Source organism: Harmonia axyridis, chromosome 3, assembly GCF_914767665.1.
Source record: "Harmonia axyridis chromosome 3, icHarAxyr1.1, whole genome shotgun sequence".
Lineage (NCBI taxonomy): Eukaryota > Metazoa > Arthropoda > Insecta > Coleoptera > Coccinellidae > Harmonia > Harmonia axyridis.
The window spans coordinates 20579877-20596754 of record NC_059503.1 but is presented as its reverse complement, the minus strand read 5'-3'; the positions used below and the strand labels follow the sequence as shown (position 1 = coordinate 20596754).

The 16878-nt window shown below is 34.1% G+C and overlaps 1 protein-coding gene across 1 annotated transcript in view; it reads right to left on the bottom strand.

Moving 5' to 3' along the window:
* Positions 1 to 10402, bottom strand: part of LOC123674548 (neuropeptide SIFamide receptor-like) — a 48980-nt gene extending 38578 nt beyond the window's left edge. Inside the window, exon 1 of the mRNA XM_045609451.1 lies at positions 10123 to 10402. Within this exon, the coding sequence (XP_045465407.1) occupies positions 10123 to 10202 (80 nt within the window). The 5' untranslated portion in view covers positions 10203 to 10402. The remainder of the gene's footprint in view (positions 1 to 10122) is intronic.
* Positions 10403 to 16878: the final 6476 nt, after the last annotated feature.

Genomic DNA, 16878 nt, shown 5'->3' with positions numbered 1-16878 from the left:
TAAAATTGATTGATTTTTGTTCGCATTTATAGTATTCTCTTGAGCAATTGACAGTAAATATATCGGATTTGCAGGCAAGGTTGAGGTAAGCAACTAGGAATCATCACCTCGTACATACAGAGTTATTCTTCCAGATAAATACAACTTGTCTTCAGCTATCATTATTTCACTGAAGAAACTGGATCAAGTTTAATAGGTTTCTATAAATGAAAGAACACTTTTACCAATTAGTTTCTCATTGAAGAAAATGTAATGCAAGGTTGGGGAGAACAACATTTAGAATTTTCTGGATGTTTGTTAATGTAGATGAAACTGGTCAAGTTCAAGTAGTTATTCATTTCGTTCATGACAGTGTTTAAAATAGCAGCAATGAAAAGTCTTTGCTGAAGGTAAGTGAGGAAAAAGAAAAGTAAAATAACAAACAAGTAAGGATTACGAGTTTTGCTTCCGAGTGTAGCAATTTCTGAGATGAAAATAGTAATAATAATAATGAACAATTGTTATTTTGAGGAAACTTAAAAAATAGTGTCAGCACAAAAGAAATAACAACAATTTGGGAATTGGAAATTGAGATAACTGAAAATATCATAAGGTTCTAGATTCAATAACATTTTGTAAACTTACTTTTTGAATTGTTTAAGGTTGTTTATTGTCTTTATAGAATTTGGGAGTTTGCTATGAAATTTAAGACTTCTGTATAAAGGAACCTTTTCAGATATTGTGAGCCTATGTATGAGATATGCATATTCCAATGATCGTGTTGGATAAATATTTTTTTGTTTGGAGTTTTTGAAAATATCCCTATTTTTGAAAAAGAACAACAATATATTGCAAAAACTTTTAAATTGATCTTTGCAAGTTTGTCTATAATTCGTTGCTATAACAATTGATTTCAAGACGCGCTTCTGACAAATGAAAACTCTTTGTAGTTACTCACTTCCCCATAGAATAGAATACCATATCTTACTAGAGATTCAAAGTTATAATGATATTATTACCTTCATCGTGCTAATATATATTTTATTACCCTGAAAGTGTAAACCACTGAGCTCAACCTATCAATGAATTGGTCAATATGTGCTTCAAATGATAATGAACCATCCAGAATGCAGCCCAAATCTTTGCTTCCGTATGGCAGGACAAAAAAAAGATGTTCTGAATCGAAAATGTCAGTCAGTCAGTACCTTACTCAGGATGTCTCATTTTCCAATGAAAGTTATCAGTTGAGTTAGAAAATTTATGTTGTAAAAGACTCACTTAACATTTTCGCTCAACGGTTCGATCCTTATTATAATTTTTCACTGCTATGGTATCTAACTATTTATATTCCTGCCATAATTTTATTTAACGATTATTAAGTTCATTCATAGGAATTATGAAGAAGAAGCGATGAAAAACACGATATAATAATCCTATCAACTAGTCTTCTGACAATATGTATATTAATTCAAAGAATATTTATTGCGAGACTGAGGAATGATGGCATCTAAATTCGTAGCTAGAGCTCTAATTCCGAATGTAGTTGCCCAACAACGTATTTTATTGCTTAAGCTTTCCAGCAGCCATTTTACTACACGTAAATATGAAATTATATGGTAGAAGACGCTTTTATCAATAAAATTCTAATAAACCTCGTTCCTTATGCTACCGCCCATTGTATTGGGGGGTAATAACTCTTAGTGTCCTTCATGTATGAGATTTCCACCATGGCCGACGAAAGCAACAGACAACGAGGGACTAAACAAGAAAAGATTGCGGGTAATATATCAGTCTCGATACTCTAATATGTTCGAAACCAGCCCTCAATTGCATTGTTCATAAATTGATGTAGACAAGTCCTATGACAGCTTCCTGACTGTTGACTTTCGTTATGACCTGTCCGGGAGAGATTTCAGGATGAACATTTCATCCTGGAGAGAACGAATGGGAAAACTTTTCGGGCATCCCCCGCTGTGATAGAGCGTGGTTCTTAGTTTTGTGCGGAGAAAGAGTAAAAGAAAATTTCCTACATTTGGCGTGTGGAAAATGAAGGAATTCTGCGATTCACCGAATTGATTGCATGGGATAAAGTTGAGTTATTCAGTTGGAAATGTTTCTTCTGCAGCCCTCGGTGGCGTTTAAGATTGAACGCGAACTGTTTCATTTCCCTTTTTCCATTTCCACGAATATCTATTTCGATATAACTGGAAGGTCAATTTCTGTTTGAAGATGAACTTGGAATAAGTTCGAAACTGGGCGGTTACACAATGTAATCCTCAAATTGTTAATATCCAATTTTATTGGTAGTAAAAACAGAGTAAGTATAACATTTTTTCAATGTTAATTTCTATGGTCTGAACCGAATGAATAGAAAAAGACTATTTATTGATAAAAACCTTTACAGAACTTTATATTCAATTAAATCTGAGGAAATTTACAAGGTTGCATTCAATTATCTAACCTATTAGGTTAGGTTGATATAGGGTAAATATTTCTTCAGAAATATTAAAAAAAAATGTGAGTCCTCGTCGCCACCTTTTTTTCATAAGAATCCCATCTACTCATAAACCGTTGAGTTTTTACCCAAGGTATGGCATTTGCTGAAATTATCATCAAAAAAGCTATCTAATGATGCAATAAAATACTGGGTATTCCATTTGAAATAAGGAAGTAGTAGTATGTTTTTCTTATAACCGGAAGTTGTAGAGATCTGAAAATATTTTTGGGAGAAAATCCATTGTCTCAAACCCCAATATGCAAATTTTCAGCTCAAAATTATGATTAGTTTTCATAAACGTCTAATAGGCCATCCCGGTGAAGGTGAATCACCCTAAATACATATTACATATTTCCGGTCTATATCAAAATAAACACTGCAAATAATGAACCTATTGATTTTATTGTTGTTGTTGTGTTGAAAACAAATAAACTTTATTATTTATTCATGTCGGATGTCATGAAAATAATTTATCCAAAAATAAAATGGAAATCTATTGTGTTTTCTTATATAAGATTGATGTAGGATAGAAAGCCGTCTAGCGAACTGCTGTTTCTTTTTCATTGGGAAATTCTCAAGGTCCCGAAAACATTTTTTCAAGTTTGGAGGTCAGGGTTATAAATGGGTGCCGATGCCTGATTCCCTCGTCGTACAATACACAAAGCCCTTTCTTCAGGAAATCAATTCTTTCCCCCGATAGTATCTGCCTTACACACAGAATAGGCTCCCTGGCAATTTTGTTTGGCAACAGGATTGGTGAATTTTAACCGAAGAATTTCCTAGAGGAGTTACGAACAGAATTCTTATGAGCCTGAAATAATTGATAATAGCATTGATGTTCAACAGATCAAGATCCCAGAACCGCCAGACTTCAATCATTTTGTGATTAACAATTTTTTTTTTATTAAGAAGTATTTGAGAATACTACGGAGGTAATTCGATGGTGAGGAATATCAGAATATCAGAATACTACGGAGGTATTTGTACTTGCTAGTTTCAACCGTGTCATGATTAAGAGTTATAAGGTGTAATAGGTAGGTACATTGAAAATTGCTATTTTTTCTAGAAGTCTGATTGAGAGCATTTCGATGGAATGAATATTCTGAAATATCTTATTCACATGGAATATTATATTCTGTAACATGTATTTGATGATCGCATGGTATTCTTATCGTTTAACAGACTTTTTTCACGACTATTGTCGTAATAGAAGAAACAATATATTCACATTCATTAGAATAACACAAATCTGAAAATATCAACAATTATTTCATGTTGACAGTTATATATATATTCATGCTATTTCGACAATTAGATATCAGAATTGAAAATCGGGGCAGAAATATTCTTCGAAGAAATCTCAATATAAATGTTCGTCCGAAGATGAAGTTTCCTATAAAATGTTAAATATCGTATTCGAGGATCAGTATAAATATCAATATAAAATAAGAGCCAGGTAATAAGGACATTAACTTATTTGCTATACTCATCCGATTTCAAATAGAATACCTAATGTATTCTTCTACAACTTCTATTCCTCAGGTCTTATTAGATCGACTCCTGTATTTACTGCAGTGGTGTTAGCTCCCGTCTAGCCATCTTCAAAGGTGGGTGATTCCACCACGGTCAATATCGTTTCTGCCATATTACTGCAGGAGTTGGTTGATTTTGGTTTATTATTAGATACCATCTGAACGTGTACATCATATCATTCACGAATATTTGTACATAAAAAGCTGTGTGCAAAACGGGTGCCGCGCGAGCTCACAAACGACCAAAAGCAACAACGTGTTGATGATTCTGAGCCACTGCTCAGATTTGAAGATTTGAAGCTGTTAAAGTGCAATAATTTCACTCCGGAGTCCAATCGACAGTCAACTGAGTGGACTCAGTCAACTGAGCGGACTGCACACGATGAACCGAATCCAAAGTGAGGAAAAACACAACAGTCAGCTGGCAAGGTTATGGCGTTAGTATGCGCAAATAATATTCAATTAATACCTCTAAAAGGGCCAGAACATCAACAGCGCTTATTATATAGCGTTATTGAGTCCTTTAAAGGATGAAATCGTTAAAAACGGCCCCATTCGAAGAAAAAAAGGTGTGCCGTGTCACAAATAAAAGAAAAACAATGGCAAAATTGCATGAATTGGGCGTCGAATTGCTTCTCCATCCACCGTATTCGCCAGATCTGGCCTGCAGCGACTTTTTTCTGTTCTCAGTCCTCAAAAGAATGCTCGCTGAAAAGAAATTTAGCTCCAATGAAGAAGTAATCGCCGAAACGGAGGCCTATTTCGAAACGAAAGAAAAATCGTCCTACAAAAATGATATCGAAAAGTTGGAAGATCGCTATAATCGCTGTATCGCCCTTAAAGGCAACTAGGTTGAATAAAAAAGTCGAATTTAGTCAAAAAAATGTGTTTTACTATGGTAGGACGGAGACTTTTCAATTGGCCTGTTATATCTATGTATTATTTCGATACAGGCAAAATTTGGTCAATCCTCTGTTTAATACTTCGATTGTAAATTTTTGTGATAAAAATTACATGTTCAGCTAGAAATGCTAAGAAATTAAAAGGGGTCTAAAATGCAATTTTTATAATTGCCAATGATGTATCCATGAAAATATACCTCTTATTCACACTATACTTCGACAACGTTCTAAATTTATACCTCACCTTAAACTTCATGCCTATATTTACCACAGATTCTATCGAAGAAAATTTACGATTTTGAAATGGGGATATTTCGATATTTGTGATTACGATTTAACATTAAATTTTTATCACCTTATATTTATGTGTTCAAAATTAGAGTTATAGTGCAGGTATTCTTTTTATTGGTATTTCAATGAAATCTTCGTAGGCAATAAAATAATATGGATCAGTTGTAGTGAACTTGTTTCAGGTAGCTGTTTTTCAATAATAATAAGTTCATTTGTAAGGCATTATTGCTTCGAAGATAAGGAATTGTTATGACTAAATCACATGATGAAGTATTGGATAGTATTGGGAGGAATTATTGTCCATTGTGAGCGTTTGTACATTTCATGTACAAATAATGATCCTTGTATGCTATTATGGGGGATTAAACGACATGCATCAAAATAGCTTATAACAATAGGGATGTATTCCATATACATCAATGTTCACTACGATTACGTGTTAGATGGAATTTGGTTGGGAGGCAAACGTGGATGTAAATCTATTTGAATTCAATGAGCTCCTATCAGAATATCGTCTGTTTGTAAAGCTATGATGCAATGGATTTTGTTGAAAGATGAGAAATACATAGATCGAATAATATCGACCGTGTATGAAATTAGAAAACTTTAAAATTTCAATTGACTTTCATATTGTCAATTAGTTTTTGGTTTAACTGAACAATTGAAAAATAAGGGTTGAACATAATCTATGAAATATGTATACAGGTGTTCCATCATTGATATGACGCTCTTTTAAGGTTAAGTGCTGAAATTTTTGGACATAGTATCATTAGGTAAGGTATACCAAAAAAGGGTAATTTTCAAACATATGTTTTTCTTTTTGAAGCACCCTGTTTTTTAGTGAATTTCCTGATTGCATGCAATGAATGAACTCAAGTATTTTCAAAGTTTTGTTTGCTTGAAACCTTTTTGGAGGTTTTTTCATAAATTGGCGGGTTTTTGGAAAAACCTAGTAACTTCGAAATGAATAAATTTATTTGTATGACATTTTTGGATTACATACTAGAAAAACGGAGGCAAGTAATAAATTTTTGATGGTCATTTAGAATTCTACGGTGTGTTCAGATGAGACAACTTATTGATGAGTTATTAAACGTTACTATCGGGTTTATTCCAAATAGCACACCCTTTATTTAATTTATTTTATTATGTAGCGAATTTCATAATCTTAAAAAAGTTATTGAGGTCTATTCCGCCTAATTCCATTATTTTCGATTCATCTTCCATTTGGGAGAAGCCCGTTCGAATGAGTCATCAATTGATCGTCTCATTTTGGACACGCATTAGAGTTCTCAACGATTAGTACTTACCTCCGTTCTTCTAGTATTCAATTTCAAAATCTCATTTCAATAACATTATTAATTTAGAAGTTATTAGATTCAAACTTCATATTTATTTATGGCAAGCAATCAGCAAATGATTTCAAACAAAAAAGGGTGTTCAACAAGAAAAAACATGTTTGCACATTTAAACTTTTTTGGTGAACCTTGTGTATTTACAAATAATTTCAAAATGTAGCCTAATGATACTAAGCCGAAAAAAAAGTTAAAAATCAGCGCTTAACCGTAATAGGGCGTCTCGTCAATGGTGGAACACCATGTATATGTTTACAGAAACTTCTCTCAGTCATCAAAACATAGGAAACATGTTATTCCTGAAATGTTTCCATACCACAAAACCTAAGCACAAAACTAATGTGGTAAACAGGTACAATCATTAATTATTGAATAATTTCATTCATGCAGGTTCTTATTATCAGTTTGACCAGATGGCGCATTAATACCTCTTAAATTATTCATTTCAGTATCTAAGAGAGGTTAGAAAATCGGCTAACATAAATGGGTTTGTTCAGAAATCGGTACTTAATAGTAACAAAATCAATACACTATAATTGATGAATATCGAAAAGGATAAATTAAAAAGGTTGAAATCGATGTGAATAGTTTTCAGAGATAGACCAAAAAAGTTCAGGGGATTATTTTCCTTCGATTCACATTTGGGCAGATTGAAAAAATTATATTGTGCCCTGACTGTTTTCCTTCCTTTGCTATATTATACTTCATATGAATAAAGAGAAATAAGAGATTGAGCGGCTTGAATAGAAAATCTGTAAATTAATTGTCATTGTAAGTCACTCAAAGGTGAAGGCCATACAAGATCGATAGAATTGTACTTATTGAATAAAACTTCAGAAGTTCTTCATCCAATGTTTGTTTGATTTTAGAACGTACGTATGTCAAACAAGTTTCTTCGAAAGTATTTTTTTCAATATTCCGCGTGAATTTCTTATGCTTCTGAAGATGAAAATGGTTATTCTATATATACAGGGAAAATCTTAATTCGATCGTGTATATGACGAGGAAATATTGTGTATTTTTCTTGGATGTTCTGTGATGATATGATGAATTCGAAATTTTATATGAAGCTTGAAATTCTTATTTCAACACTTAAAATATGAACTTCATCGGTTTTAAAGTCACGAAAATAATGAGTAATTTTTTGTCGATATTTTGCCAACATTTCTCTGGATCCGATTCCGCTATCAATATTTAGTGTTGTTTAGTGCGGCTCTTGAATTAGTCATTTTTTATATAAACAGGCAAAAAAATTAGAACGGCCACATTCACGGATCTCCTAGTTGTAGTTGCGACATTCGAGATTCGATCCTACCGCGAAAATTCTAGTGTACGGGGAACAAATAGTTTATACATTATGACATGAAACACCCTGTTCTTCAAACTGAAGATACATTTATAATCTTGGGGATTTGAGCAAAATATTCATATTTTGGCCTCAAAATTCTACAGATGAAATATTTCCCATTACTTATGATACACCCTGTAAATCCACATGATAACCGAGTACGTTTATTTACAGATCATTTGCCATCCGCTTGTTAGGCCATAAAAACCTACGCACTTAATGTTCATCCTAAATCAAAACTTTTTCGAGTTTCTCTACCCCAAGTCTTTATTCCCAGATACGTGTGCTGATTTGAATGCCTCTAACGATGGACTGTAGAGCGAAATTTATTGGGAGTCGAGGGAGAATCCACAGAATAAAATCGAAAAAGCTGGCAATAACTATAAACTCAACAGATTTCAGTGGGTTAGAACTGGTTGGATTTATCGACTTCCACATAGAAATGCGATTCGAGTTCGGCTGTTGCATAAAAAACCAGTTGAGATATTGAAATTTGGGTTAAGGTAAAATGGCGCTCTATCTCCAGTATCTGAAATATTGGCCTAGGGCGGAAAACTCATTGTTACAAGCTCTTTCTTCACGATGAGTGCTGCTTAATTGGCGTCGATGGACTTACAAAGGATCGAGTGCCGTAACATGACCAAATTATGCGTGCTGGAGTGTTTACAAGTAGTCGACTGGTTATCGAAAATTGCTGTAACTTGACCCAAGAAGGATCTGGAGTGACTTCGATTCGAGTATTTATGTTCCGTCTACTCGTGCTTCGATAAAGAGTCAATCAATAATTATGTAACGAATTCTCGCCATAAGAGAGTTGGATAATGACAAAAAGTGGAGTAAATTCTTCGATCAAGGCCAATAAGTCTACTTATGAGGAAAGTTTTTCACTGAATTAAGCAGGATATGGAAATGATAAACAACTGGAATGAAAGAAGAGGCCAATTCTGTAATAGAAACGTTTTTACATCAATAATCAACGTATTAACGTTTTTCTCCTTTGCTCCAAAGATAATTCCGATGTTGAAAAGTAAAACCTACCGAACTATGGAATTTCAGATCTCTGACCTACTAACCGGGAAAATTAGTGGAATGAATAAAATCTCAACGAAGATTGTAGTTCATTTTCTCTTGAACCCTTTATGGTTTGTATCAATAATATACTCGTATATCTCTAATTCTGTGGCTAATCCGTTCATGCACTGGACTACGGTGGTTAGCATAATATGAAGTTTTTTATATTATTGACTATTGTTTTTCCCAGTTTCGAGATAATTTCTTGCGAAGGAATAAATACGAGCCAAATCTTCTATCCTAATAATTTATTCCTTCTGTTAGTTATCATTTTTGAAAAAAAATCGTTTGAATGAGGTCAACTGATATGCTTATTCATAAAACAAGTTGAATTTTTTGTTTCATTAATTAACAAGGCTTCAGTTCCATTGGTTTAGATGAATGAAAATAATTACATTATTAAATATGGCGAATTATTACAACAGAACTCATTATTATTGAAACAAAAGTGTGTTCAATTACAATTGAATTCCATTTAAGAGAACTTTCATTCATCTTCAGGCATCTTGGTCCAAATTCCAAGTTCAAATCTTTACGGGATTGGAGGTTTAGGCCATTTCAATCATTTTCAATCGTCCCTGCTTTTACCACACGTTGGAAATAATCAAAAGGTTCCTAATTTGGTTCCTATTGATTGAAGTCGGCCACAGGGGTAGCAAAATTCAGTTGATAAATAGATAGTGGATTCTCTGATAACAAGAGCGCTTCAAATTGAATTGAGTTCGTTGACTAATTTAGTGTTTTTGACTTCGATTATGGCTTTTTGGAGAGCATTTTCAGAACTTGTTGAACCAACAACAAATGTACACGTGCTCTCAACGTATAGTGCTCAACATTTAGGGCACTCTGAAAATTGAGACTGTGGATTAATCTCATAAAGCTGATATATGAATTGAAGTATTAGATAATCGACTTGATTATATATCATTATCAATGAAGATTCGTGATTCATCTCATTATGCTAAATGAAAACGTGTTCAGAAAAAACTGAAAGATGTTGATGAAGATTTTGTAAGGCGGTTAGTATATGAATTGTACCTATAAAAGAAGCATCGATATTTTTTTAAATGCATGAATGAAAGAAAATTTGGCGATGTTTTTCTTTCAAAATTCACCCTATATATTTTTACTTCTTGCGAATGCTTACCTATCCAAAGAAACTGCTATGAGACTGTAAACAGATGCTGCAACGGAAACGCCTTGTATATAAGGAACAGTTTTGCACATCCACCAGCCAAGCACCCAAGCTGAAAAGAAATGAGAATTATTATTTTCAATGTAAAACTGTTTTTATATAGTCCTGGGGTCAAACCCAGCCTATAAGATAGGTTGAGTATTTCTAGTCAAAATATTGAAGCGAAAAGCCATAAATATGTGTTTCCACTCTAACTCTGGATATTGGTCTCCAAATATTGGTACAATTTGTACAAATTATTGTACATGAAATAGTCTATGAATGGTCCAATCAATGAACTTATTTTTGAAGCACGATTTCTCCTTCTACAAGTTATAAGTAGATAGTTCAATACTTGATGTTTTATGTTTCAGTATTCTCGAGCTTGGTTTGATAATTCTTTCATTTAGAATCAATCATATACACTTTATTTTGTCGATCGATCTGGTTTGGACGAAAAGTCTAATAGTCGAAATAAAGAGATCGTAGATATCATATACAATAAGCTTAGGTGTTTTTAAACATAACGCCATCGAAATATTAGTCGATTTGTGTCTGCATCGAAAGTTATTCTCGATTAAACATGTCAGCTTACGAGCCAAATTCTCGTTATTTGCGGAAGGTTTTAATTTTCTGTTTTAATATGAAGCTGAGGCTCATCTAATACTTATGGTCGGGCCGCTATTAGTGAAGGAATGTGCCGCTTCAAGAACGGCGATTTTGACTTCGAAGACGAGCATGGCAGTGGAAGAGAGAAGGTTTTCGAAGATGCAGAATTGGAGGCATTACATGATCAAAATTCGGGTCAAACGCAACAAGAATTGGCAGGATCATTGGGAGTGACGCAACAAGCCATTTAAAAACGCCTGAAAGTCATGGGAATTATTCAGAAACAAGGAAATTGAGTGCCGTACGAGTTGAAGCTGAGAGATGTTGAAGGGCGTTTGTTTGCTTGTGAACAGCTACTTGCAAGGCAAGACGGAAAGAATTTCTGCATTGCATTGTGACTGGAGATGAAAAATGGGTTACAACAAATGGGCAATCACAGCATAGGTGATAGTTATCAAACGCAATTAATGCGTTTATACAACGAGAGACATAATCAGCACTTCCGGTCTTATTAAGAAGTAAAAAATTGGATCGATTCATGGATCGCTTCATAAGATGACCAGTTTTTTCAAAGCGGGATTCGTACGCTGCCCGAAAGATGGGATAAAGTAGTGGCCAACGATGGGTAATACTTTGAATCATAAATGAATAACCAGTTTTTTATAGTGAAGACTCGAATTTCAAAAAAGATTTTTTAGAGAATAAACGAGAACGTGAAAGACGCGTCCCTTGAAAATATAATCATGTTCACGAAATTTCAATGGCAACAAATGGCGTAGAACATGTAACCATAGTTCCAATATTTCATCGTTATTGCCTTTTCTGGCGAGGTTCAGATAACCCCCTGTCAGATTCAGCGGTTTTCTGATGAATGACAAAGAAATTAGCAATTTTGCATTGTTTCCATATTGGAAATACTACCATCAATCTTCTTGCAGCCAATTCTATGGCAACCGATTTCTCATTTTATCGCGTTACATGTTCTATTCGATCGAACGACAGGATCTTTCATCTGGTATTTTCATGCCATTGTCGGGCTGAAACCTAAAAGGAATTATTATGAGTTATTTTAAGGAATATATCGAACTGAATTCTGGACTGCCCGTTAAAATATTGAGTTTTTTTTTTAGATATATCTTTTCGCATTGCATTTAAAAGATTATTACAAGGGAACAGTTGTTTCCATGTCTAGGTTTTTTAAGCTGATTCTATATCAATTTGATGTCCTGAATTCAAATAACGTATTCATTTTTACCTAGTAGCTTAAATTTTTAAGATATACAAATTTAGATAAATATAAGTTACATTATTTCAACTCAAATCCGTGTGTAATAAACAAAAGTAGATACGAAATTTTTATTTTAGTTATACAAAATACAATATTATGTCGAACTTACAAAAAAAAAACATTGAAGAAATCAAATAGTTCCTCAACACTTTGAAAGCTTAAATTTGCCTAGAAAATTTTCTGGGGGGGGGTGTTTAAGAAATTTTTTTATCAAATACCCACTTCAATTTCTTCGGTGTTATTCAGATACACGCTGTATACAGTATAGGTACTGTATACTGAGGTCTCAAGGAGCTCATTCAGAGCATGAATGAGCTATCACTACAATAGTCCTGAAGCCAAGTTTGACGAATTTTATATAGTTTGACTTTAAACAATATTCATCAATATAAAGTAAACCACAATGGATATCCTGACATTTTTCTAGACATACATTTTCCAAATTTCTAGGATAAATAAAATTGTCAAGGATAAAATCTATACGATTGCTTCTCCTATTCGGTGATTTTCAGTTGGAACGTATCTCTCCACTAACATGCCTGCATTGAATTAATTTGCAGTTACTCGCAAGCGTTTCAAGCAATTAATATTTGGAAGGATTTTCGATTAGGTCATCGCACTAGTCCTGACCGCTCCGATCTAGGACGATGACCTAATTTTATGTATGCATCCTATAATTTCCCAGTCGACCTACATTTTATTACTATTTCCTCATCATGCAGATGTTCTGGTATAATCGATTAATCGACTTTGCCTGACTTCTGCTAGTTGCTTAAGAATCTTAGACAGAAGTAGTTAATCTTTCGGTTGAATTGAAATGAAAATTTATCTGAATTGCCGATAAAGCTGGCGGAGAAAAAATATTGAAATAAAATTTTCATAATTTTTGTTTCAGGTAGTGATAAAAAAATAATAATGACATCAAGTAGAACTATTCCAATTATCATCTCAACAACTGGAATAATAGGACAATTGAAAAGTCTCCGGTCTATCATAGTAAAACGCATTTTTTTTGGCTGAATTGGATTTTATTATACAACATAGTTGCCTTCGAGGGCGATACAGCGATTATAGCGATCTTTTCGATACCATTTTTGTAGTACGATTTGTCTTTCGCTTCAAAAGAGGACCCCTGTTTCGGCTATTACTTCTTTATTGGGCACTAAATTACTTTCCAGCCGATTTTTTTGAGGTGTGAGAAGAGGAAAAAGTCGCTGGGGGCCAGATCTGGCGAATCCGGTGAATACAGAAGCAATTCGAAGCCCAATTAGGGCGTCTACTGCGTTCGCTGTATTCGGTGCTCATTTCACCACGTTTAAACCTAGCATATACCAATCAATGATGGTTGATTTTCCTGGTGCAGACCCCGGATATTCTACATCAAGCCATGATTTTGCTTCAACTGTATTTTTTCCCTTCAAATAGCAATATTTTATCAGCACCCAAAATTATTTTTTTTCCATCTTTTTTAAACAACAAAAGTAGCTACACCCACAACGCAATATCTCACAAACTAATGGTCGGACTGCTGTCAAATTCTGACACGTATCGTTTGAAGGTTGGTACTAATTAAAAATCATATGGATTTAATACTAGCACCGTCATGTGTGCATCAAACCGGGTACTTTTCAATCTCAAAAATCTCAAAAGGAATATCAAGCAACTAGGGCTTAGTTAGTATATAATGTGATATAATGCAAAAAGCTGTTCTTTTAGGTACTGCTAAGACGGTGACAAAATGCCAGGAGGTGACAAACAGGTACAAGGATCAGCGGGATCCCGGCTCGAAATTCGAAAATTACAGACATTTTATGAAATGATAAAGCAATCGGTTCGGAGTCGAGCGCTCAAAAAGAATTAAGCAACCTTCATATTGATCTTCACGACCACTACTACTGTTATCCCATAATATTTTTAGAATAACATTACGATTGGTCCTTTCCTTCGTGTTTGATGAATTACCATTTTTCATGCAACAATTTTTTCTATTTCATCAGCAACTTTTGAATAATTCATTTCTCAAATAGGGAACTAACTAATCTATCTCCAGTTTTGAGTTTGCGTACGCAACTTAACCTCGCGTTTTCAGAATCAAATTTGAATTATTTTTCATTATACTATAATATACCTGGATTGACTGCCAACAAGATTTCGATAATTAAAGACTTCGCATACTCTATTGATTTCCTCAGTGTTTTTTCATAGACACCAATTTCTTATCATTTTTTCGAATTTTTTATTTGAATCAATTAACTATTAATCAATTTATCAACACTTCCAAGATAATTCTAATTGTTTTTCCATATATTCCGTAGTATACAGGATGTTTAACAATGCTACAATTTTGGTCAGTTGTTATGTGAAGCCATCTCATATATTTTTTTAAAAACCTTATCTTGTTTGATAAGTAACATCCTATTAATTATACATTATCATGCTAATGTCAACAATCTACATAGCGTAAAACTGGCAATGTCTGTAGAAATTGTTCTACATAATTTAAAAAACTCAAGTGATAGTTTCACATAACAACTGTCAACAAAGTTATTTGACAATTCTGGCGCAAGCCTACTATTAAATCATTTATTATGTCGATATAACAATGTATTTTGATAACCATCCCATTTGGAGAGTTCTGTCAGTGTATTTCCATAAAAATCTGAATTGTAAAATAACTTAGTTCGCAGTTGTTATGTAAAACCATCACTTAAGTTACTTAGTAGACAGTTGTTGTTTTTTTGTATAGAATTTCTCGCAATGAAATCGAATTCTGAAGTGAATGTTGCCTGAAGATGAAAAATGAGTCATTTATGGACAATGTCAAGCAACAGAGATCAAGGTCGAAAGCCTACAAAGCGGCCAGACAATGACCAAGCCTGGATTGACAGCCAGGAAGGTGTTGCTGTGGACAATGCCAGGCTGCACACATCTTTGATGATGCGCCCGAAGTTCTGTGAATTGGGATAGGAAGTTTTAATGCATCCAGTTCAGACCTACCCGGGAAGTGCTCACTTCCCGGACGCTTTTTCTCTGAGAAAGTAGCATTTCCCGGCCTAGTCCGGAAAGTAGTACTTCCCGGACTAGGCCGGAAAAGAATCATAGAATCCATAGCAACCGAGATAACGGCTGACAGTTCATATGAAATTAGTTGTCAAAAAATTTGCATGCTTTTTGATCGCAATCGCAATAAAATATGGAAAGCAGCAGCGATAGTGTTATTTTACATGGTTGCCGAAAAAATATTGTACGCAACACGCCCGAAAATGGTTTTTTTGGACTCACAGACTTCCAGGACTCGTCTATTCCAGGAATTTTGTCTATTCGTCCAAAAAAACCCTATTTTCCGGACTTGTTACGTAAATTACTATTTTCCCAAGCTATTATATTATCTTTTTTATATTCTGTGAGATAGAAGTGAATAATTAATCAATGAATGAAATTTGAAGTGTTCCCTACAAAAGCCGATTTCTTTTGATGCTCTTTCGATGATCCTATACAACTCGTCCATTGGAATCAGATTCAACGCGATATTCGATTTCTTCAACAAAGCCGATGCCGATTCATACAGATTCATTAATTAATACCGGGACAGCACGTTTATTATTCTCTTTTGACTCGCGTGAATATATTACCCGTTTATTGGAGTCGAAAGAATTGGCAAATATTCCCATTCTCGTATATCGACAAAATGAATCGTTTCATTCTGTCCGTCTGAAAGCTGTTCCCTAGTGTGACGAGCTGATGTTGAAAATCTGTACAGAATTTTCGTTTTATGACGCTCCCGTTTCAGATAACACAAGCTTTACTCTAGGAGATAACGACATACCGTGCATATACATCTCTTTTATGAGGAAAAGGGAGGAGAAATTTCAACTATTTTCCATGAAGAATATTGTAACTGGTTCATGAAATGAAGCTTGAATTAAAACTTGAGATGATTTATTGTTTTTATGATATCGCGATTCTCATCTGAGAATTTTTCTAGTGCTGAAAAATTTTCACAGAAGTGGTTTTTCTTTTTATGCTCGGATGTATAATGTGGGAGACGGAAACAACTGAAAAAACGCAAGCAGTAATTGAACAATAATATCATACTTCCGCTTTAGTTTCTATAATGTATGATCCGAGCGTTTCATTGAGACCCACCTCGAATGGTAAAGACATTGCGAAAATATCTAATTTTAGTGTATAGGGGATACAGTTTAGGTGGATGTTAGCCAGGTGTCGCATCAGCACATATAACGCTCAATGACTTAATAAAGCACAGTGGCGTCACGCTTGGTCTCGTTTTTTATTGACTGAGCCTAAATATGGCGGCTTTTTGTTAACATTCTCCGTTTACCTGATATTTGGATTTGGGATTCATTCAAAAATGTAAGGCCCATTTTATCAAGCCACTGTAGTATTCTTCAGTTGAATAAATTTGTTTTATATACAATCAAATAGTATCAGGTCCAATAATTTTAATTTTGACAAAGTGTCAGTTCAGTTCAGTCAATTGTATTCTCAGGTTCTATGGTAAAGCCATATGGTTCATCATTTTTATGCTCAATTTGAACGAATTGTCGTCAATGTGTTTTTTTAAGTCACTGTATATAACGCTGACTGTCAGATGAATAGAACTCAAGCCAGTCGATTTTGGACATTGGAATATATCAAAATGATTCAAAAATGATTTTTACCACGGATAAAAAGCAGAATTGTCGCATTTGGGGCTAGGAAAATCCAAGAATGATTTTTCAAAAGCCTCTTCATCCTCGAAGTGTCACTGTTTGATGTGATTTTTGAGGTTGGTTACTGTGAATAAATTGGGCTCTAGCGAGCTATGACTT